The sequence below is a fragment of the Propithecus coquereli genome, unplaced genomic scaffold (assembly GCF_000956105.1).
Source record: "Propithecus coquereli isolate 6110/MARCELLA unplaced genomic scaffold, Pcoq_1.0 Scaffold339, whole genome shotgun sequence".
Taxonomy (NCBI): Eukaryota; Metazoa; Chordata; class Mammalia; order Primates; family Indriidae; genus Propithecus; species Propithecus coquereli.
The window spans coordinates 793,247-816,556 of NW_012149052.1; the positions used below are offsets into that span (position 1 = coordinate 793,247).

The 23,310-nt window shown below is 39.3% G+C and overlaps 1 protein-coding gene across 1 annotated transcript in view; it reads left to right on the forward strand.

Annotated features, from left to right (window-relative positions):
• The window catches only part of GCNT1 (glucosaminyl (N-acetyl) transferase 1, core 2), a 36,541-nt gene extending 17,089 nt beyond the window's left edge, over window positions 1-19,452 (forward strand). The window contains exons 2-3 of the mRNA XM_012650658.1: window positions 15,741-15,891; window positions 17,436-19,452. Coding sequence (XP_012506112.1) covers window positions 17,580-18,869 — 1,290 coding nt within the window. The 5' untranslated portion in view covers window positions 15,741-15,891; window positions 17,436-17,579 and the 3' untranslated portion in view covers window positions 18,870-19,452. The remainder of the gene's footprint in view (window positions 1-15,740; window positions 15,892-17,435) is intronic.
• Window positions 19,453-23,310: the final 3,858 nt, after the last annotated feature.

Below are 23,310 nucleotides of genomic sequence, written 5' to 3' on the forward strand. Positions count from 1 at the left end.
CAAACTCCTGGCCTCAAGCTGTCCTCTCGCCTACGCCTCCCAAAGTGCTAGGATTATAGGAATGAGCCGCTGAGCCCAGCCCAGTCTGGAATTTTGAAGTGGACAATGAGATCTTTTATTCTCTTTTCTGGCCTGCAGTGGTAATGAGGTTGAAGATTTCTTTAAAAAATATTATTTGTTTTTGTATGTGTATACATAAATAGATATATTTCAATTCAAGCCTATCAAAGTTAGCCTCTGCAAATGAACTCTCCTGCCTTACAGGACAGGTCTTTACCATGTAAAAGTTAATTTAGCTATTACTTCAAGCAAATTGGGGTAACAATAAATGCCATCTAGGCAGTAGGAAAAACACTGGCCTTTGACAGGGAGTTGAACAATCTTTGTTCTTTATCCCTGAATTTTCATGACACTAAACTCAAGAAAGTCCATTCTTTTTTTTTTTTTTTTTTTTTTAGACAGAGTCTCACTCTTTTGCCTGGGCTAGAGTGAGTGCCGTGGCGTCAGCCCAGCTCACAGCAACCTCAAACTCCTGGGCTCAAGCAATCCTTCTGCCTCAGCCTCCCGAGTAGCTGGGACTACAGGCATACGCCACCGTGCCCGGCTAATTTTTTCTATATACATATTTTTAGTTGTCCAGATCATTTCTTTCTATTTTTTAGTAGAGACAGGGTCTCGCTCTTGCTCAGGCTGGTCTCGAACTCGTCCTGACCTTGAGGGATCCACCCGCCTCGGCCTCCCAGAGTGCTAGGATTACAGGCGTGAGCCACCGCGCCCGGCCTGTCCATTCATTTTTATTTCCAGACAACCTGGAGTCATACCTGCTTTTACCCCCGTAATGTATTTTCTTCACTGTCCATCTTCTCTTAAATTAATTTTAGAAATTGCTTCTAAGTAGCATGCTTCTTCTGATTGCATTCACCTGCTCTGGAGGTGCGTCTAGTCCAGTGGTGAGCCAGCTGCATCTTTTTAAGTCATAACCAACAAGTTAAAAACAACCCTCACGGTTAAAATTTGTGTCACTGATGGAGTCAGAGGAAATTCAGTGGCATTAAGTATATTCCACAATGTGGTGCTACCATGGCACACTGTCCATTTCCAGAACTTTTCATTATCCCAAACAAAAGCTCTGTATCCATTCAACTCTCCATCCTCCCCTCCCCGGCCTGGAAACTACCATTCTACTTTCTGACTCTGTGTTGGGCTCCTCTAGGTACCTCTGTAAGTGCAGTCGTATGGTATCTGTCCTTTTGTGTCTGGCTTGTTTCAGTTAGCATAACGCTTCTAGGGTTCAATCATGTTGTGGAATATGTCAGAATTTTGTTCCTTTTAAGGCTAAATACTATTCCATTGTATGGATATGCCACATTTTGTTTATCACTTGCTTTTCCTAACTATTCATACAATGTCTTCATTCTGATGTATAAATATGATCATGGGCATTCCTTTGGCTTTCCAGGGAATGTATGAAATTCGTATAGTAAAGCCATATGCATTTTTTTTTTTGAGACAGAGTCTCACTTTTTGCCCGGGCTAGAGTGAGTGCTGTGGCCTCAGCCTAGCTCACAGCAACCTCAAACTCCTGGGCTCAAGCAATCCTACTGCCTCAGCCTCCCGAGTAGCTGGGACTACAGGCATGCGCCACCATGCCCGGCTAATTTTTTGTATATATTTTTAGTTGGCCGATTAATTTCTTTCTAATTTTAGTAGAGGCGGGGTCTTGCTCTTGCTCAGGCTGGTCTCCAACTCCTGAACTCAAACAATCCGCCCACCTCGGCCTCCCAGAGTGCTAGGATTACAGGCGTGAGCCACTGCGCCCGGCCTAGCCATATGCATTTTTATCACTAAATTTTAAATTTAAAGAGAAGTTGGACGAAGGATATCAATATTGAGAATGCACTGGAACAAACAGTAGAGAGATTAGTGGGACTTTTTTTGCTGTGGAAAACATGTTAAGTCTTGAGGGCACACGATTGTAGAACCCTTTTTGAATCCCTGCATTTTCTTGTTTCCATTTTTGCTTTAATACTGAGGTGGAGCCAGTATCTTCAAGTCCTGCTGCTTTGCCATGGGCCCTGCTCTGATGACCAGCCATCCTGGGGAAGAGAGCGGGCCCTGGACAGGAGAGGCTCCCAGCAAGTCAGCAAGTTCATTTCAGTGCGTCACGTCTGCCCTGCTGCTGCCCTCCTTTCGTCCTCTCCTCCTCTTCTTTTCTGAATCCATCAGTGTATCATCTTGGGGAAAGGACTGACCTAGGCCAGTTATTGGGTTTTCTTTCACCCTTTCAAGCTATCATTTGGTGTTCAAAGAGAGATCCAGCTGAGAAGAGCATTGGCTGTTAGTCTCAAATACTCCGTGTGTGTGTGTGTGTGTGTGTGTGTGTGTGTGTGTGTGTAAGTAAAAGGAAAGGAAGGCACTCAGAGGACAAACAAATCAAATCTAGTCCCAGTGGTCTCTGTACTTATTGTTTGCAAGGGAAATTTACAGAACAGTGTCCTGTTCTTCCCAGTTTCGTTTCCTTTAGGAAATGGTTTGAGCATTTCTATAATGACTAAGCCAAACCTCATTATCCAGATGAGGGATCATCCCAGGAGAGGACAGAGCTGGCCCTGGTGCCAGGCCACTGCTGCCACTCCTTCTGGGTAGAACTTTTCTGCAGCCTACTTCTCAGGTGGGCTCTTTCTTAGCAGTGATCATTTTAAATCTGTGTGTGTGTGTGTGTGTGTGTGTGTGTGTGTGTGTGTGTGTGTGTGTATGTGTATGTGTGTGTGAGATAGAGAAAGTGAGCCCTGTTTATCATCACTCTTCTGATTTGTCTACTGAAATCTTGCCCTTGTTTCTACAGATGTGCTTAGGAAGTTATTTATTATTGTGGTTCTTCATATTATGAAACAGACTCAGTGTCATAATGCAGCAGGGAGAGAGGTCTTTAGGGTTACCCAACATGAGTGGCAAACAGCTGTTGTCTCTTACCTTCCTCTTCTTTTTAAAACTGCTTTTATTGTACATCGCAATCCCTTCTTCCTTTCAGGCTTCCTTTGCTTCAGGTTTCCACTTCCTGAGCAAGCATAAAAAGCAGGAAATGCATTTCTCTCCTATTTCCTCATTATCTAAATCCTGCCCATTTCCAAGATTCAGGTCAATTGTAATTGGGGAAGCCTTCTTGGTTTCTTTTTTTCTCCTGATGAACTGAAGACTTTCCACTTAGTGTGTAGACTGGGGTGTGTTACATCTTTCCGGCAAAGTCTGCAGGGAGAAGGGTAGGTTTCAGTTCCTCCCTAGGCTGTCAACTGCTTAAGTCCCTGGTTGTGCCTTTGGGGAGAGAGCGATAGGAAAAGAGAGGATACTTTTTCCTCTGTTAATGTATTAATGAATACTATTTTCATTAATGAATCAAACGCAAGGGTTAGTTAATTAAGTGACATTTGGTCTCAAAGTACTATAATGAGTAAATGAAAAAAATTCTATAGAACTTTTCATGCCATTAATTCAGACATGGAGAACCAATTGTTTTTTCCTTCTGTAGGTGACTATACAAATGAAACCCAATTTTATTAATTTTCATCTAACTTAAAATTAGGAAAAGTTCATTGAAAACTTCATTAATTATGTATTTTAGAATTTTACATAATTGTAAAATATGCTTTAATATGGAATTAAACAATGAATGGAATTGTAAAAAAAAAAGTAGGAATGGAGATGAGGTAATTCCTATACCAGTTTCACTTACCAAGGCTTTAGAATGTTGTTTTGTATCAGTTATATTTAAAAACTGATTAACCATCTTTATATTATAGCTCTGAATTTTATCACTACCTGTAAGACTTTTTAAAAAGGTAGTCCTTATTTGAATCAAAGTCATAAATGCATATTGTTCAGAACAGCAGATATTTCCGCAAGAGTGCTGAGAACTATGAAGAGTCTGAGATTTTACCCTACTTGGAAGCTAACAAGTCTGCCACAATTTTCATGGATCCTAGCACAATATGCAGACTCCTGGGCCAGCAACGAAGGGTAGTTTGTTATCTATAGTGATCGCAGTAGCCAGTGATCAGCATTTTTCATGTAGGTTCCTTGAGCCATAATTCCCAAAGGGTGATGCCAAGAGGGCCAAGTGTTACCTGTACAAACATGGGTTTGTACAAACGTGAGTTGCATGATGGGAAAGGAACCCTGAGCTTAGGGAACCAGAATCTTTTATAGTGGGCAGTAAGCATGTTTTGCTTCGTCTGGAACAAAAGGGTGGTTAGTATCTCACTGGCAAGGTGTACAGCAATGGAAGGGACCCATGGAGAATTGTCTTCCAACAAAGAGTCGTAGTTATGAAAAACGGCATTCTTCTCCCAGTGGCCCCCAGAACTGCTTACTCCCTAGAACCCCATTGTCCATTAGAAATATAACGTGAGCCACACAAAATGTTCTGGTAGTGGCATTTTAAAAAAAGCAAAAAGAAACAGGTTAAATTAATTTTAATATTATCTTTAATCTAGATATCAAAAATTTATTTTAATATGTAAGCAATATAAGAAAATTATTGAGGTATTAAAATGATGCATGTGTCCAATACATGTACTACAACATAACAGTAATATCTGACATGATATAACCATTAAAGCAAAATGTGATCTTGCCAAAACAATAAAATTGTGAAGAGAAACATATTTTACACTGCTTCAATTTTTAAAATTTAATTAATTAAAATTTTAAAAATGCATTTTCTCAGTCAGACTAGCCACATTTCAAGTGCTTAATAGTGGCATGTGACTAGTGGCCACTGTTCTGCACTGCATAGCCCTGGCAGTAACCATTTTCAACTTTTTACAGATTTCTTTGGGTATGTATTTCCATATCTCTAACATGCTTATACTGTTTCTAGATTATTCCATTTTAAGTCCTTTCTACTATCAGGGAGGGTTGAATTCTTTTACCTCCAAGCCCCCCACCACAATTACACTCGGTCCCCACCCCTATCTCCCATCCCCTCAGTCAAATGTTCGGAAGACTTTTTGATTTCAGCACCTTTTATACTCTTGAAAATTATTGAGGATCGGCCGGGTGTGGTGGCTCACACCTGTAATCCTAGCACTCTGGGAGGCTGAGGCAGGCGAATTGCTTGAGCTCGGGAGTTCAAGACCAGCCTAAGCAAGAGCGAGACCCCTTCTCTACCAAAAATAGAAAAATTAGTCAGGCATGGTGGTGCACGCCTGTAGTCCAGCTACTTGGGAGGCTGAGGTAGGAGGATCGCTTGAGCCCAGGAGTTTGAGGTAGCCTGGGCGACAGACCTAGACTCTTTGTCTGTAAAAAAATAAAAAATAAAAAAATAATACAGAAAAAAATTTAAATATTACTTATATGAAAGTAATAATGAGAAGCCCTTATTAAGTAATTTCTTATGAAAACATTTTTATAAAAATGAGAAGAATAGCAATGTTTTGTATTTTTGTAAATCTCTTTATTGTTTGACTTAATAGAAAATAGCTGGGTTCTCATGCTAGCTTCTGCATTTATTCTGTTGACAAATAACACATCATGTAGCCTCTGGAAAACTGCACTGTATATATAATAATAAAATGGGAGTGGAAAGGGTGAATAATGTCCTAGTATTGTTGTGAAAATAGTTTTGAGACCTTCTGTGTATTATCAAATTTTTTGTTAGGCTACAACTCAGTGTTTATATTAATATTATTATGACCATGTGTAAATTGAGTGTAGCATACCATGATTTCTTTTATTGTACTTTTTTCCCCCAGAGTTAATGTCTTGTTTTCATATTTTCTTGTTTACTATGTACATTTTCCTTATTTAACTCTGGGCTCTACCTTAGTTGTCAAAATCTCTTCTAAGTACATTTATTGACAGCAGGGATTCTTCAATTTTGTCATCTTAAAGAAATATTTCCCGGAGCTGTTCACTTCCTTTAGTTAAGACTGGTTTCCTCCTAGGACCTGTACACAGCTGTGATCTTGAAATCTCTCTTCCTTGTAATCCTCGGATTTTTGTTGCCTCTCCTTTATACTGAGTCCCTGATCACTGGGTCCTCTGTTTTTTCTTGCTAGGCAATTATAACACACACTTGGGGACCAGATTTGTGGGTTTCAATCCTAGCTCTTCCACTAACTAGCTATGTGACCTTGGGAAAGCTATTTAACCTCTGTCTCGGCTTTCTTATCTGGAAACAGTACCTTCTGTGCAGCGGTCTCCCGAAGAGTCTGTGTGTTAATATAGGTAAATCACTTAGAAGAGTTCTGGAGCATCCAAAGCACTCCAGAATGGTGATGTTGTCATTGCTTTTACAGTCACCGGTGGACTTCGTCTTTTGTGGCACACTTCATGCAGTAACCTGCTTGGAGACGGTGCGAGGTAACTGAAAGGTGCATGAAAATGCCTTGTTCTGCATCACGTTTGCCCAGTAGCCTGGCTGGTTATTTGGAACTCTAGGTTGGAAGTTAGTTTTCCCTCAGAATGTGGAAGGCATTGCCCTGTTCTAGTCGAGCCTTCATCCGAAGCTGTGCTGTAAATTGCACTGTCCAGGCTTTCCCCCGAGCCTGCTTCAAGATGCAGCTTTCTGGGATCTCCAAAGTTAGATCTTCCTCTAACTTTCAAATTTTTGATGCTGTTTCTTCAGTTATATTATTTGAGTTTGAGGGGTTTGGGCTTTTTAAAAATATTGCTTATTATCATTTTGTCTTTTAGATATCTCTAGTCTCTGCAAGTGCAGGGAACTGGAAACAGAACTCTTCTCTAACAGCCAAAAGGGGAGAGAGGATAGATAGAAATTTTTAGCCGTGGAACACAGGCTGGAGGGCCAGCCCCGGTTAGGTTCTCAGCAGTTTGTTCAACGTGAGACCTCAGAAAAGCCAAACAGCTCACTGCAGTGAGTCACAGATATTAGTAAGGGGCAGCGACTGCCCTCCGCGCGTGGCAAGCCTGTTGTGGGGAGGGCAGAGACTGGGTACCCTGGGGTGAGGCAAGGCGGGGGGAGGGGGAGCACAGATGTCCAGAAAGAAGAGCTACACCCTAAAGGGCAAGGCCTCCACCTTACGATCTTATCTGCTTCCTGCTCCTTCCCTTGAGCTGCTTCGGGTGACATTTGGGTGCCCTCACTTGGGTCATGATCGTCTGAGATACTTGCATGGCCTTGATATCAATCATAGTAGTTGGTATTTTGAGACAGTGGTCTCCGGGCCACAGAGCACTAGTCCTTGAATAGCTGGTGGAATTGAGGACCGTTCACCGAGTCTGGCTCCCCAGCTGAACCACGCACGCTTCCTGCTGCAGACCAGCAGTTGGTTACTGGTTGTGGAGCCTGGTCTGTCCACCAGCCGTCTGCTCACGCATGCCCGCTCAGACACACAGACGCGTGCATACGCTTGCCTGTGCGCCTGTGTATTTTTTTTTAAGAAAGAGTATTTACACTGCTTTAAAAAAAGTGGTACAATAGGTAGAGAGAATGAATTCTTATCTACAGTAGATTTGTTTGTGCTTAGACCAGAATTACATTGGTGGTGATTGTACAGAAGAAAATAAAGAATTTACATTTTTATATTTTCTCTATTGTAGTTGACAGTTATATGCATCAGCAGTACCCCCCAACACACACTTTTTTTTTTTTTTATTGCGGCATATTATGGGGGTACAGATGTTTAGGTTACGTATGTTGCCCTTGCACACTTTTTTTTTTAAAGAGACAAGATCTTGCTCTGTCACCCAGGCCTGGAGTGTAGTGATGTGAGCATAACTCACTGTAATCTCAAATTCCTGAGCTCCAACGATCCTCTTGCCTCGGCCTCCCAAAATGCTGGGATTACAGGAGTGAGCCACCATGCCTGGCCTATTTCTCTAAATTTATACTAGTAAATGTATGATACTGGGATGAATATCATTTTTTAAAATTTAGTTCATTTCGAAATACAGAAGCATATGCTAGTGCTATCTAGTAGATTTAAGTTTTGAAATGCCACTGTAGTTCTTTCTATATTGTAGGTCTTCTCATGTTTCTCACTTATTCCAAGCTGAAATCTAAATCTAATAATCGGTGATTCGGGTACTTTTCTTAAATGTATTTCCTTACCTGTTTATCACAATCCTGCACGGGGTTGTACCCTCTACCCCTCTTCACTCCTTCCGTCTGATCCTTACCATATCGAACTGTTGAAGATAAGAGCACTGGTGGTGGAATAAAATGAGGAAGAGGCCTTTAGCTTGCTGCAGCCCAGTAATCTGAAGTACATTCTCATGGCTACTTTCGTGGTGCTGGGCAATGGACGCTTTTCCATACCTGTCTTTCCTGCTGCTCTGTGTTCCTAATACAGTGTTACTGAATTTCGATTGATAAATAGTGTTTACATTATTTAGACTCTGATGCTTTTCAGAGCTGAGCCATAGAGTACATACATGATGATGGTTTTTTATCATCGTGTACCTCTCTGATTTCTTTGGAGTCCATTAATTATCTAACTCCCTTCCTTTGCTTTGTTTTCAAGATATTTATTACAAATTCAACCCCAAAGTCTGCCAGTTGTGTAAGTCGTTTTCCATATATTTATTCCCATCAGTACTCCATCAGTTTTGTCTTCTGAAGACATCTCTGCCAGAGCCTTCTGACCTGCTCCTGGCGGCCACCGCTGTCTGTTGGTTTGTTACACAGCCTGGAAGCACCTTTACCATAGCTCTGGGCATTTCCTTTTCTTCCTGTGTTAGATCCCCTTTCTGATTCTTACTGTGTCTTCTCCTTTCTTGGTTAGTACTTTACTTTTAATAGAGCTCATCCTCCAGTAGCTTCTTGAGAAAGGATGCATAAAGATAAATATTCTGAGACCTTACTTTGATTATTAGTTCAGCTGGTCATAAGCATTCTCAGCTAGAATTCACTTTTCTTCAGCACTTTGAAGGCATTGCTCCATTGTCCTCTGGTTTCTGTGGTTGGTTTTTGTGAAGTGGGACGATATTCTACTTCTGAATGCATTTTATGTGGCTTAGTTTTTCCCCTTCTGGAAGTATACAGGATGTTCTTTCTTCCATTGTTCTGACATTTCATGATTAATAAATACGTCTTGGTGTAGGTCTGTTTTCATCCATTATGCTGATACTCCAGGAGATTTTGCAATTTGGAAACCAAACTTTCATTTTGGGAAATAGTCCTGAATTATTTGATGACTTCTTTCCATTTTTTTCTGTTTTCTTTTTCTGGAGTTCCTATTATTCAAACGGTGGATCTCCTGGCCTAGTTCTCTAAATTACTGTACTTTTTCTCTTATTTTTCTATCACTTGGTCTATTTGCTTAATTCTCTGAGATTTTTTTCTCAACTTATCTTCCAGTCCTTCTATTTTTTATTTTTGCTATCATATCATTAATTCTCAAGAGCTTTTTTTTATTTGCTAGGTATTCTTTCTATGTGGTTTCTTGTTTGTTCTAGTCATCTATTGCTGTGAGGCAAACCACTTCAAAAGTAGTAACATACAACATTGCTATTTTATCGTTTTGCTCACACATTCTGTGGGTCAAGAATTCAGTTAAGACTCAAATGACTAGGGGCTGGAGTGATCTGATGGCTTCTTCACTTATATGTCTGACATCTGGGCTGCGACGTCTCAAAGACCAGGTTCGACTGGCACTGTTGACTGGGATACCTATATCTGGTCTCTCCATGTGGCTTCTTACAGCATGGAAACTGCTTCAGAAAGGGAGCTGCTTTCTGGAGAGCAGATTTTCCAAGACAACTAGGCAGAAGCTGCATGGTGTTATGTGACCTAGCCTTGGTGGTCATATAGTGTCACTTCCACCAAACTCTTAATGGTCAGCATAATCATAAGGCCGCCCAAATTCAAGAGGAAGGGAATTTTACTGCTTCTTGATTTAGGAGTGGCAAAGGTCATATTACAGAAGAGAATGTGGGATGAAAGTATTGTTCTACCTGTTTTTAGAAAATATAATCCGTGGGCACGTATCCTTTGGGATTTTCCCAAGGGCCATATTTCCCTTAAAATTAAAAAAAATAAAGAAAATATAATCTACCTCACCTATTTATTTTTAATGATTGCAATTTTTTTTTTTTTAATCTCCCTGAGGATGTTATTGGTAGTTTTCTTCTCCCAGCAGTCTTTTTCCTTTGGCCATTTGGGGAACTCCCAATGTAAGCAGCATATTTAGGTCTTCTTTCCTTTGGCCTAGTTGGATTCCCTGGTAAATAAATAAACTCCTGCCTTGGCTTGACAGCCGAAGTGCTGGGAGCTCCTAGGTATAAGCAAGCTGGAAACGGGGAAGGAGATCTCAGTATTCATTGTGCCTGGGTCCCACTGTTTTCTGGGTAGGAATCCTGCCTTCCATCATTCCTGGTGTGCCCCAACCTGGACAACCTCTGCAGAGATGAAATCTTGGGTCTTTGCCAGGTTCGAGGTGGAAATACAGCTTCTTTGTAACAGCTACCAGTCAATACTGCTTTTTTTTGTTTTTTTTTTGAACATTCTCTTCTCAGCCTCCCTTCAGAGGTGTCTGCCACACCGGCACCGGTTCCTGAACCTTTTCAAGATCTTGTTATGTAAACAGAGCTGGTGTCTTCTTTCCCTGCTGCCAGCCTGGGATCTGTGTGTCTGCGTAATCAGTTACTTCTCATCCATCTGCTTTTCCAGTTTCTTTGCTGCCTCCCCTCTCGCTCCCTGAGGTCATCTCGTCTGTCTTCCCACTCCGTTAACTACTCAACTGCACCCGCACCCTGACTGGTGGTGGTGACTCGTTTTACGCTGGAACGCTTCTAGTGACCATATTGCCACCTGAGGGGCACTTGATACTTTTGTTATCGTCCCTTTCCTTAACTAGCTCTCCTTGCTACTGACGGTGTAAAAGATCAGCGTTTATTTTCAGTATTTTTAGAATTTAGTATTCTTGCACTTTTTGGTTTTAATGTTTAAAAGTCACATATTAAGAAACATTGCTGGCCGGGCGCGGTGGCTCACGCCTGTAATCCTAGCACTCTGGGAGGCCGAGACAGGTGGATTGTTTGAGCTCAGGAATTCGAGACCAGCCTGAGCAAGAGCAAGACCCCATCTCTACTAAAAATAGAAAGAAATTAGCTGGACAACTAAAAATATATAAAAAAAATTAGCGGGCACGGTGGCGCATGCCTGTAGTCCCAGCTACTCGGGAGGCTGAGGCAGGAGGATCGCTTGAGCCCAGGAGTTTGAGGTTGCAGTGAGCTAGGATGATGCCACGGCACTCTACACAAGGCAACAGAGGGAGACTCTGTCTCAGGAAAAAAAAAAAAAGAACCATTGCCTTCAGGTACTGGCTTTCCTTCGTTCCTTTCGTGGTGGAACTATATTGTTGCAACGTTTCTTCTTAGGTTGTGTTTTCCATTTAAAACTGTTCGTGGTGGTGTCCACAGGAAGACTTCTCTTTCAGGAAAGGCATCAGTGTCTAGAGAGGGACCTTCTTCGGAACACACCCTAAGACAGTTGTTGGGGCCTACAGGCCTTGGGTGAGTGAGGCTTAGTGTGGTTTTAGGACTTGTGTTTTTCTTGCTCTGTGAGAATTCATGACCTTTTGTCATTTAGAGCATTTCTTACTGTCCTTATTGCTGTCCTCACTGACTATTCCCATCAACATTCTTCAATGGATCTACTTCCTGTGTGAAATCTGAATGTGAAGGAACACTGGGCCAGGCAGTATTAACTCACCTCTGCCATAGTTTGAATGTTTCCATAGTTTTGAATATTTCATGTATTCACTTTTCTTCGTGTGGATGTGTTTAAAGTAATTTTTGGTGACTAAAGTTGCATTAAAATAGCATAGCATATGCACATTTTTACTTCCGTTTAAACTTCTTTCCTTCGTAGAAATCCCTTTCTCTATATATTTAAAATCTTATTTTCCCTTCAACCTTCTTCAAACTGTTAGCTAAGTTTTGCTTGGGAGAATGTTCTATGTCTTGAAATTAGGATGGTTAATTACAATTCCTTTTAATGATTTGCCTTCTCTATTTACCCTGGGGATAAATACACAAAATCAAAAGCATTATTAATAATATAAACTTGTTTTCTCATACATATACTTACCTACTTTATAGATACTTATCTATCTTGTTAAAACCTAAGACTAGTGATTTTATATTTTAAAAACGCATTTTTCAGAGCATGATGGATGTTTAGGATATGGATGAGAAGGGTAAAGACCTATGTCTTTTTTGAGGTAATATCCAGGTGGTTATCTCAACTTCATATTTTCTGTATGGATTTTGGGGTGACTCTTATGTACTCACATTCTTAAAAAACCTATTTGGGATAATTCTTCTCTTGTTTAGAAAAAAACCCACTGATGCCACAATTTTGTAATTTAAACTCTATTTCATTTTAGGAACTTTTTACTGTTTTAATAATAGCTTTATTGAGGTATAATTCACATGCCATAATGTTTACTCTTTCAAATTGTACATTGTGTGGTTTTTGATATATTCACAAAGTTGTGCATCAATCACTACCATCTACTTCCAGAAGATTTTCATCACCCCCAAAAGAAAGCTGGTACCTCCCAGCAGTCATTCCCATTCCCTTCATCTCTACGGATTTGCCTTTTCTGGGCACGGATGTATGTTTTCATTTCTCTTTGCTATATACATAATAGTGGGATAGCTCGGTCATATGGTAACTCTAATTTTAACCTTTTGAGTACCTCCCAGTTTCTAAGACAGTTTCAGTATTTTACATTTCTACCAGCAATTTATGATGGTTCCAATTTATCCATTCAATAACACATACATTATAAGCCTGTCAACACAGTTTTATAATCATTACTTTATGTAGTTGTCTTTTAAATCAGAAGAGAAAAGAAAAGATTTACCAAAAAAATTGCATTTATGTTGTCTTTTATATTTACCCGTGTGTATATACCATTAGCTCTGTTTTCTGTTTTTCCATGTGGATTCGAGTTGCTGTCTAGCATCCTTTCATTTCAGCCTGAGGAACTCCATTTAGTGTTTCTTGGAGGGTAGGTCTGCTAGGGATGAATTCTCTTAGTTTTTATCTGGGGAATATGTTAATTTCTCACTATGCTTGAATGATTTTTCCAATTATAGAATTCTTGGTTCATAGTCTTTTTCTGTCTGCACATTGGATATGTCATCCCCTGCCTTCTGGTCTCTCTTGTTTTTTATTTGAAGTTTCTAATCATTTTCAGGACCTCTTGTGTAATCACTCTTCACCATTTTCAAAATTCTTTGTCTTTCAACAGTTCAATTATGATGTATCTAGGTGAGGATGTGTTCGAATTTATCCTCTTTGGGGGCTTATTGGGCTTCTTGGATGTACAAATTAATTTTTATGTCAATTTTAGTAGACTATTTTTTAGAGCAGTTTTAGGTTTACAGAAAAATTGTACAGAAAGTACAGCATTCCCATTTATTCTCTCACACTGTTTCCCCTATTATTAACATCTTGCATTAGTGCGGTACATTTGTTACAATTAAACCAATATTTACACTTTATTTATTTATTTATTTTGAGGTAGAGTCTCGCTGTGTCTGCCTGGCTAGAGTGCAGTGGTGTGATCATAGCTCACTACAACCTCAAACTACTGGGCTCAAGCGATTCTCCTGCCTCAACTTACCAAGTAGCTGGGACTATAGGCGTGCACCACCACATCTGGCTAATTTTTTCTATTTTCAGTAGAGACAGGGTCTTGCTCTTGCTCATGCTGGTCTCGAACTGAGCACTAGCAATCCTCCTGCCTTGGCCTCCCAGAATGCTAAGATTACAGGCATGAGCCACCGTGTCCGGCCACCATTGTGAATTAATTATTGATATATTATTATTATTGAGGGTTCACTCTTTTTGTTGTACATTCTATGCATTTTGCAAATGCATGTAATTTAACGACTTTACAGTAACATGCAAATTAGTTTCACTGTCCTAAAAAACTCCCTATGCTCTACCTATTCATTTCGTTCTCCCTTCTCTCAATCCCCTGTTAAACACTGACAGTTTTACAATCTCTATTATTTTGCCTTTTCTAGAATGTCATATAATTGAAATCATGCAGTATGTAATTTTTGCCAACTGGCTTCTTTTACTTAGTAATATTCACTTAAAGTTCCTCTATATCTTTTTGTGGCTTGATAGCTTATTTCTTTTATCACTGAATAATATTCCATCGTATGGATGTACCACAGTTTGTTTATCCAGTCACCTATTGAAGGACATCTTGGTTATTTCAAAATTTTGGCAATTATGAGTGAAGCTGCTATAAACATTCATATGCAGGTTTTTGTGTGGACATACATTTCAACTCATTTGGGTAAATATCTAGGAACATGACCTGATTATTGGGTTGAATGGTTAGCCTACTTTTAGCTTTGTATGAAACCACCAATCTGTCTGCCAAAGTGGATATGCCATTTTGCATACTTGGATGTCTTTGAGCCTCTTGGATGTGCAGATTAATTTTTTAAAATCAAATTTGGAAATTTTTGAGCAATTATTCAGATATTCTTTTTGTCCCCCTCTTTCTCTCTCTGCTTTCCTTCTGGAGCTCCTGTTACACATTTGTTGATGTGCTTGACAGTGTCTCACAGGTCTCTGAGGCTTTGTTTAGTTTTTAAATTCTTTTCTGTTTTTGTTCCTCAAACTGGTTACTGTCAATTGACCTGTGTTCACTTTCACCGATTCTTTCATCTTTCAGTTCAAATCTACTGTTGGACCCCTCTAGTCATTTTTTCCATTCAGTTATTGTACTTTTCAAATTCCAGATATCTACTGGGTTTTTTAAAATAATTCCTGTTTCTGTATTGAAATTCTCAATTTGATTAGATATCATTCTCATATTTCTTTAGTTCTTTAGTTCTTTAAACATATAATAATAATAGCTGATTTCAAGTTTTTGTTAAGTCCAATGCCTGGGCTTCCTTGGGAACATTTTTATTGACTGCTTTTTTTTTTTTTTTCTGTGTATGGGCCACACTTTTGTATTTCTTCACATGCCTTGTAATTTCTTAAATTGAAACTGGGCATTTTGTCATATAATATGTGAGCTCTGGAAATTAGTCTTCCATACCTATCTACCCTGCTCAGGGTTTGTTGTTTTGCTATTTGTTCGTTTAGTGGCTTTCCCAGACCAATTTTCTAAAGTTTATATTCTTTGTTGTGTAAGACCCACTCAAGTCTCTGCTCAGTTGGCTTAGTGGTCTGCTAATGATTGGAAAGAGATTTCCTTAAATACCTTGAACCAATAAGGGGCAGGAATTGCTTAGGAGTATATTTTTGTTTAGTATTTTAATGTTTAGTTGTTCAAATTCTTATGTCTTGTAACTGAATTTCCCCACGTTTGTTTTCTAATAGAGGGTGGGAGTGGGGTGGTGGTCAAGATATTTGGAAATGAAGTGAGCAACTAATTCACTTGTAGAATAGTATATCAGTGAGCATGAGGACTCTTCACAGTGGGGTCAGGATATGTTGGATTTTCCAGTCATGTTGGACCATTAAACTGTTCTTTGGTACACACTGTAGGTGCTACTAGAGTTTTCTTTCAAAGAGCTTAACCTAATTTCAGGATGTTCTCAAACCTTTAGCAATCCACATAGAGTTAGAAAAATAAGTAGGATGGGAAAGAAGACAATTTTAAAGGAAAGAAATCAACCAGCCATAATTTTGAGGAAAAACAGTAAATATGTAGGATTAGTTCACCAGCATGATTTCTGAGTGTTCGTGTACTACATGTGCGTATATATTCCTTCACACATTTCCCTTTTCACAGATTTTTTAAAAAGCCTCATGGAACATATCACCATTGCTGGATGCCTGGCACATACAAGACAGCTGACAGCATGAGAGGTACTCTGAATGGGTACAGGATGTCACCTGGAATCCGAGCACTACATGATCCGGACTTTCCTTAATTCTAAATGGTAAAATGTCTAAATACTTTTCTTTCTTTTTTTTTCGTTGTTTTTTGTTGTTGTTGTTGTTGTTGTTGAGACAGAGTCTCACTCTGCTGCCCTGGGTAGAGTTGCAGTGGTGTCATTGTAGCTCACTGCAGCCTCAATCTCCTGGGCTTAAGCGATCCTTCTTCCTGGCCCTCTGGGGTAGCTGGGACTACAGGCACGCGCCACAATGCCTGGCTGTTTTTTTTTTTTTTTCTTTTTGGTAGAGACCGGGTCTCACTCTTGCTCAGGCTGGTCTCGACCTCCTGAGCTCAAGCAATCCTCCTGCCTCAGCCTCCCAGAGTGCTAGGATTACAGGTGTGAGCCACCTCACCCAGCCTAAATACTTTTCTTAAGATTATTCTATACTAATAATGATCAATTATTTATTTTTATTTGTATTATTAATGCTCACAGTTTATTTCCTAATGAAATATTTAAAAGTTTGAGTGTTAATTCTGATGTTAAAAACTAGTTTCAAATCTTTATAAATCTGTTATGGAGACAGTTGATGGTATTTGACTTTCTCTTTTAGAGCAACAGCATTTGTTAATTTTAGAACCAATTACCAAGTTATAAAATTGATTTTTGAAAACAAAACAATGTTTAAATGTTTGTAAGCATTTTATATAGTAAAATTGGGTTGGGTCTCTGAAATTTGAATGTCAACAAAAGGTCCGTCCCTAAATTACAAATCATATACACTATTGTTTTCTGCAAGATATAATTGTTGTAATCTGTTATAACTAACACAGACAATCTAAGGCTGCATATCTATTTTGGATTGTGAATATTTTGCCTTCCTGTAGTGCCTGGCATAGAAGTGAACTCAATGTGAGGTCAATCCAACACAGTTCCAAATTAGGTCTAGTGTCAGCTGAGCCCTTTCAATACAGTTTGAAAATTCAGTTGACCTGCCCTTCCTCGAAAGATTCTTAGAAGTCGCATCCATTTCTGAACTTCTCCCTAAGTGTGCCCCAAATCCTAAATCAGCAAAAAGCAGAATGGATCTGATCTCTTCAAATCTTCAGGGCTGCTGACACCAGCCAGTGGGCATTAAGAGATGTCAGGAGGAACTTAAATTAGTAACGATTTCAAGAAAAGGGTTGCTAATTCTTCGAAGTGGCACAGTATCAAAAACTCACCAACTATGGACAGTTTAGTAATTATAGCCTAGGTCTTCCATAGTGTTTTTGCACTTCAACTTACCTGGGAGGCAAAATGTTTATTATAGTACATTAGTAAAATATTTATTGTAGGATATTCTGGTACTTCCTTGTACTAGGCTTTCGTAGTTTTCTTTTTTTGTTGTTTTTTTGGGGTTGTTTTTTGTTTTTTTGGCTTTTCTTTCTTTTTCAATCTGTGGGATCAATACTAGAGACTGTGGGTTTCCTATAATACTACCCCTTTTTCTCTGACTGACCCACTTTGTCTTTGCTTTAAACATCTAGCCTCATAGCAAAGAGGACAGTTTTTGAGCCTGAGAAAACTCCATTTATATATAGAAATCATTTCTATTTTTCTTTCAGTGCTGTTCTTCATTCCAAGATGCTTTTGCACTTCTGATAAATGCAAACTGACAACTGTCAAGGCCACGACGGAGGGAAAATCGTTGGTCCTGGAAGCCTAGAAGACTTCCCTTAACAAGGAAAGTCTCTGATTGTTTGTTTGAAATGCTGAAGAAGTTGCTGCGGAGAAGACTTTTTTCTTATCCCACTAAATACTGCTTTGTGGTTCTTATTTTTTCCCTGGTCACCTTCTCTTTTGTAAGGATTCATCAAAAGCCTGAATTTGTAAGCATCAGACACTTGCAGCTGGTCGGAGAGAATCCTAGTAGTAATATTAATTGCACCAAAGTTTTACAGGGTGATGTAGATGAAATCCAAAAGGTAAAGCTTGAGATGCTCACGGTAAAATTCAGAAAGCGCACTCGGTGGACACCTCACGACTACATAAACATGACCACTGACTGCACTTCTTTCATCAAGAGGCGCAAATATATTATGGAACCCCTTAGTAAAGAAGAGGCGCAGTTTCCAATAGCATATTCTATAGTGGTTCATCACAAAATTGAAATGCTGGACAGGCTCCTGAGGGCCATCTATATGCCTCAGAATTTCTATTGCATTCACGTGGACAGAAAATCAGAGGAGTCCTTCTTAGCTGCAGTGATGGGCATTGCGTCCTGTTTCAGTAATGTCTTCGTGGCCAGTCAGCTGGAGAGTGTGGTTTATGCATCTTGGAGTCGGGTTCAGGCCGATCTCAACTGCATGAAGGACCTCTACAGAATGAGTGCACCCTGGAAGTACTTAATAAATCTTTGCGGTATGGATTTTCCTATTAAAACCAACCTAGAAATTGTCAGGAAGCTCAAGTCGTTCATGGGTGAAAACAACCTTGAAACCGAGAAGATGCCCTCCAATAAAGAAGAAAGGTGGAAAAAGCGGTATGCAGTTGTTAATGGAAAGCTGACCAACACGGGGACTGTCAAAATGCGTCCTCCACTTGAAACACCTCTTTTTTCAGGCAGTGCCTATTTTGTGGTCAGCAGGGAGTACGTGGGGTATGTGCTAGAGAATGAAAAAATCCAAAAGTTTATGGAGTGGGCGCAGGACACCTACAGCCCGGATGAGTATCTCTGGGCCACTATCCAAAGGATCCCGGAAGTCCCTGGCTCTCTCTCCTTGAGCCATAAGTACGACTTGTCTGACATGCAGGCAGTTGCCAGGTTTGTCAAGTGGCAGTACTATGAGGGTGACATCTCTAAGGGTGCTCCCTACCCACCCTGCGATGGCGTCCACGTGCGCTCGGTGTGCATTTTTGGAGCTGGAGACTTGAACTGGATGCTGCGCAAGCACCACTTGTTTGCCAATAAGTTCGACGTGGACGTCGACCACTTTGCCATCCAGTGTTTGGATGAACATCTGAGGCATAAAGCTTTAATGGAGACATTAAAGCACTGACCCCCGTGGGCAATTTTAGGATTAATAAGAAAGAGGCTCAAAATGTACCCTGTCTGGTTCCTCTTACTTGTCAATATGCATCAGAAAAATTATATGGGGTCCTCTTTGGAGTAGGGCCTCTAAGTCTTTACATCACAGAAGCCTCATGGTTTCTGCAGAGCACAATTGGTTAGAAAGGTTATAGCATTAAGTATTGCTGTGGGGTTAATGTGAAGGAGAGACAGTAGCTGTGAGGCCAGGGCAGGGAGCAAGGCATTCTGGAGAGGGAGGCTGGAGGGAGAAGAAAGAGGCCAATGCAAAAAAATCAGCCTATTAAAGGAGCTCAGGGACTTAACAAAATGAGAAGATTTGACCTGTGCCAAAATTATTATGAGAATTTTAAATATGGCCGTTTTTCTGGTACAGAGAAATTTGTAGCAACAATCATAAAGATACAGTTTATCTTCTGTTATATGAGATATTGAAATAGAAATTGGATTTTACTTTAAACGATCCCTGTGAATTATTTTCTGCTGTAACGTTGTGCTGTGTAGTGTGTCTCTGTGTCATCTCAGGGAGCTTAAAATGGGCTTGATTTAACATTAATATTTTTGTGTTATTTTTGCTTGTAACTGCACATGTGTTTTCAAAAGCCAAAAAATGACAATTTCTAGTTCAGTTAATTTTTATGAATCGTCTTAGGTTATTAAAAAGTTAAGTCATCTTTTTTTATAAAGAATTAAATTGCTCACCGGGATAGCTGTTTAAATTCTAGTTTCTACAAAGAGTAACACTCAGTTTTTTCAAAGATTTGTCTTTATACTCTTCCCCCAGTCTCCCCAGACCCTGCTATTAACCTGTGCAATAATTTACTTTCACAGGACCCTATATTACTCTCTCGTTCTCTGATGTGACCTAATTGCCAGTAATTAGCACAGAGAACTAAGAAAGGGTGAAGTAGGTTTGGGGGGTGGTATAGGGGGAAGGAATCTATTTTGATAATTTCTGAGGCCCACGATGAGTTTGAAAAACCAGCAGTTGGCGCTATCCCCAGAAATGAACACTGTTGCTCATTGGACCCACTTGTGTCCAGCCTTTCAGGTCATTACATCCTAATGTCACCTGTGCCTTTATTTGAAAGGACCTGGCCCCTCTCCTTGGGTCTTCATGTTATCTGCCCATTGGCTGTAAGTTTCCTCTTTTCTCATAACCTTCTATGAGAAGGAAAGAAGTGTGGTGTTACCACGCCCCCGCCCCCCACCAATGGTGTATTGAAGGCCTGGGAAGAGGGCTTTAGGTTTGGGACAGATTGTTTCAGTGCTGGTATTATTCACAACTACGGTTTTTGCTCTATTTTCACCAAAAGATAGATGATTTGGGGTTGCTATGGTGCTATCCCATATCTCCAAGTAAATGAAAATTTGAAAAGAAAAAAAACATTCTTGTCATTTTGCTAAGTTGATACTGTTCAACCAACGATCTAACAGGAACTGTAAAGCTTTGTCATTTAGCATTAGACTTTAAACAAGAACCAAAAGCATATGCTTTATTTTTAAAACATAGCAACTTAAATGGTACATGAGAAATTCAGAATATCAGATGGTTTTAAGGCATTCAACTGAAGAAACATTTTTATTCCTCGAAGTTAGAAAATATTTTCATTTTACTGAGAGGTGTGTTTTTAAACCTTTACCATCATATTTGTAAATGTGGGAGTCAGTGGATTGCTGTGTTTTTGCATGATTAGCATGACAGTGAGTGTTGGACCAAGAGGTGCATGTTTGCTTCGAAAACTCAAGGGATGACGTTAATGGGGCTGTTATATGCAATGGGTTCTCTCTCTGTTGGCTTCTAACCAGTTTTTTCCTTTAACGTCTATCAAATATTTCTCCCATGCTCCTTTTAGCAGAAAGGTTTTTACCTACAAGATAGGGCACTTTTTTTCTCTGAAACGAGTGATACTCAGTGACATCTACCTTATGTGTATGTCTTACAGGAATTTTTCCACTTTTTATTTTGAAAATTTGCAAATCTGTGGGAAAGTTAAAACAATAGTACGGTGATCACCATATAATCCTCACTCGGATTACCAGTTGTTAACCTAGTACCCTCTTTGCTTTAAGGTGTATGTGTTTTTGAATTTAGCAAAAATGGAAATTAAAAATTTTTTAAATTACAAATATACAAAGTTATTCATCTCAACATGTTTATTATAGTCTGACTGCATCTGATTTATATTTAAATTGGCAAGTTTTGAGGGATTTTTTTCTTCTTTTTTTACCATGGGTATAAAAATAGGATTTTGGAGTCGGTTTCCCCAAGCCCCACATTAAAACTGTGAGCCCACTGTCTTCTGTGTAGCTGTGATATCTCATCTTTCTAGAATGGCACTTGTTGAAATGCATTCAAACACTACCTGGTCCCTAATACCTGCCACAGGGATTCTGTAGGATTCCTTCATTGGGACTCAAAGTATCTTATTTTTAAACTTTTTAGTATAACTTAAAGCAAATGAAATTTAGACTACCATAATAAGAAATTTAAAGAATCAAAAAGATTGTTTGGAGAGGAAGCCAATCATGCCTCCCAAGTTTGGGAGAAATATAGAAAGTATTTAAATTACTTCATATGTTATTAAACACTAATTTCTTTGTACTGTCATTTGAGGTCTTCTATAGGGAATTTTTAGAAATCTCATTCACAAATGAGAAGTTCTTAAACATACGTAAATGGAAATTTTGATGAAAGGATTCTAGTTAATTACTGCTACATCTAGATTTACGTATTTCTTATCAAGGGCAAGAGTGTGACACGATGATTCTTTATTTTACAGGCAATTACCTAGGCTCTTCCCAGATCACAGTAAATGGCTGCTCAGCCTTGAAAATGTGGAGCGTTATCATTTCTAAATATGTATTTGTTTCATTCATCAAGGACAATTCACCTAAGTAGATTTCCTCTTGTAGTTTGGGTGGAAAGAAGCCATGTTTTAGTTTCTGTAAGGTCAATTAAACTGGACTTTTTTGATTATTTACAAAAATAAAAATCATTTCTCGTGTGAAATACAGATGCTCCTCAACTCACGATGGCTTATGATGCAATTACGTCCCCAAAGTAGATTTAACACACCTAATGTACCAAACATCATACCTTAGCATAGCCTGTAATATGCTCAGAACGCTTACGTTAGCCTACATTTGGGCCAAATCACCTAACACAAAGCCTAATTTATAATAAGGTGTTGAATATCTCATGTAATTTATTGAAGCTGACCTGAAAGTGAAAACAGAATGGTTGTATGGGTACTTGAAGTACGGTTCCTACTAAATGCATATTGCTTTCACATCATCTTAAAGTCAAAAAATGTTATCAAACCATCTTGAGTCAGGGACTGTCCATATAAAATAAATGCAACACTATTTCATGGTAAATGTGGTCATCATAAGTTTTACTCTTTTGAATATGGGTGTGACCGAATGAAATTAGTACCAGTCATTCACCATAAAATCAGCCATTAAGAAACCAATGCCTTGTCTATACAAACTTAATCCTTGTTTGTTAGCCACCAGCTCTCAAATGTTAAATTTAGTAGTTGATGTCATACTTTGTAATGAATGAATGTGTGCCAATAGTGATTAAAAATAAGATTATTTCTCAAGGCAGGAATGTCGGAGGGTAAGGGCTTGTGGCAAAAACAGAAAATTTAACACAGATCATGCAAAAAGATTTCCACAAGGGACTTTGAAAGGATGCAGTTGAATGGCCAATACCGCATTCTAGGACATTAGACACTTCATCTTGTGTCTGCTGAGGGAGGAGAGCCGTTTTCCAGTTAGTAACTCAATGAGTGCAAAGACTGATAGGATCTGTCACTTGCTGTGGTTTGAATGTGACAGGCACAGCTATGGGAAGAGGGACCTCCCTCCCCCAATATTAAGTGCCTGCTACAAATGTCATCACACTTGATCTGTTAAACCCTTCTGGGTACTCTTTAGCCCCGTTTTAGGTGAAACATTCTAGAAAGTGGCAAAATTGATGGATTGCAGATCTTTCTTTAAAGCTTGAGAGCTTTACATATCCTTTATAAGCCTGTTAGTGAAAGATTTCATTTTTTAATATGTGCTTTAAGGTTTTCAAAGCTTGTCATCAGAATATTGATTTAACTTTTTGATACAGTAAGACCCAAACTAGAAATGAATTGAAACTGTTGAAAAAGAAAAGACTGTTGTTACTATTGCAGATGATACAAATGTCCAAGTAGAAAGCTCAGAAATCTAGTCTTAAAATTAATACGAAATTAGCAACTACCTCCAGACATCTAAAAGTTAATAGTTTTCCTATATTCAAGTGAAAAAGATAGTTTTTCTTTTTTTTTTTTTGAGCCAGAGTCTCACTGTGTTGCCCAGGCTAGAGTGTCGTGGCATCAGCCTAGCTCACAGCAACCTCAAACTCCTGGGCTCAA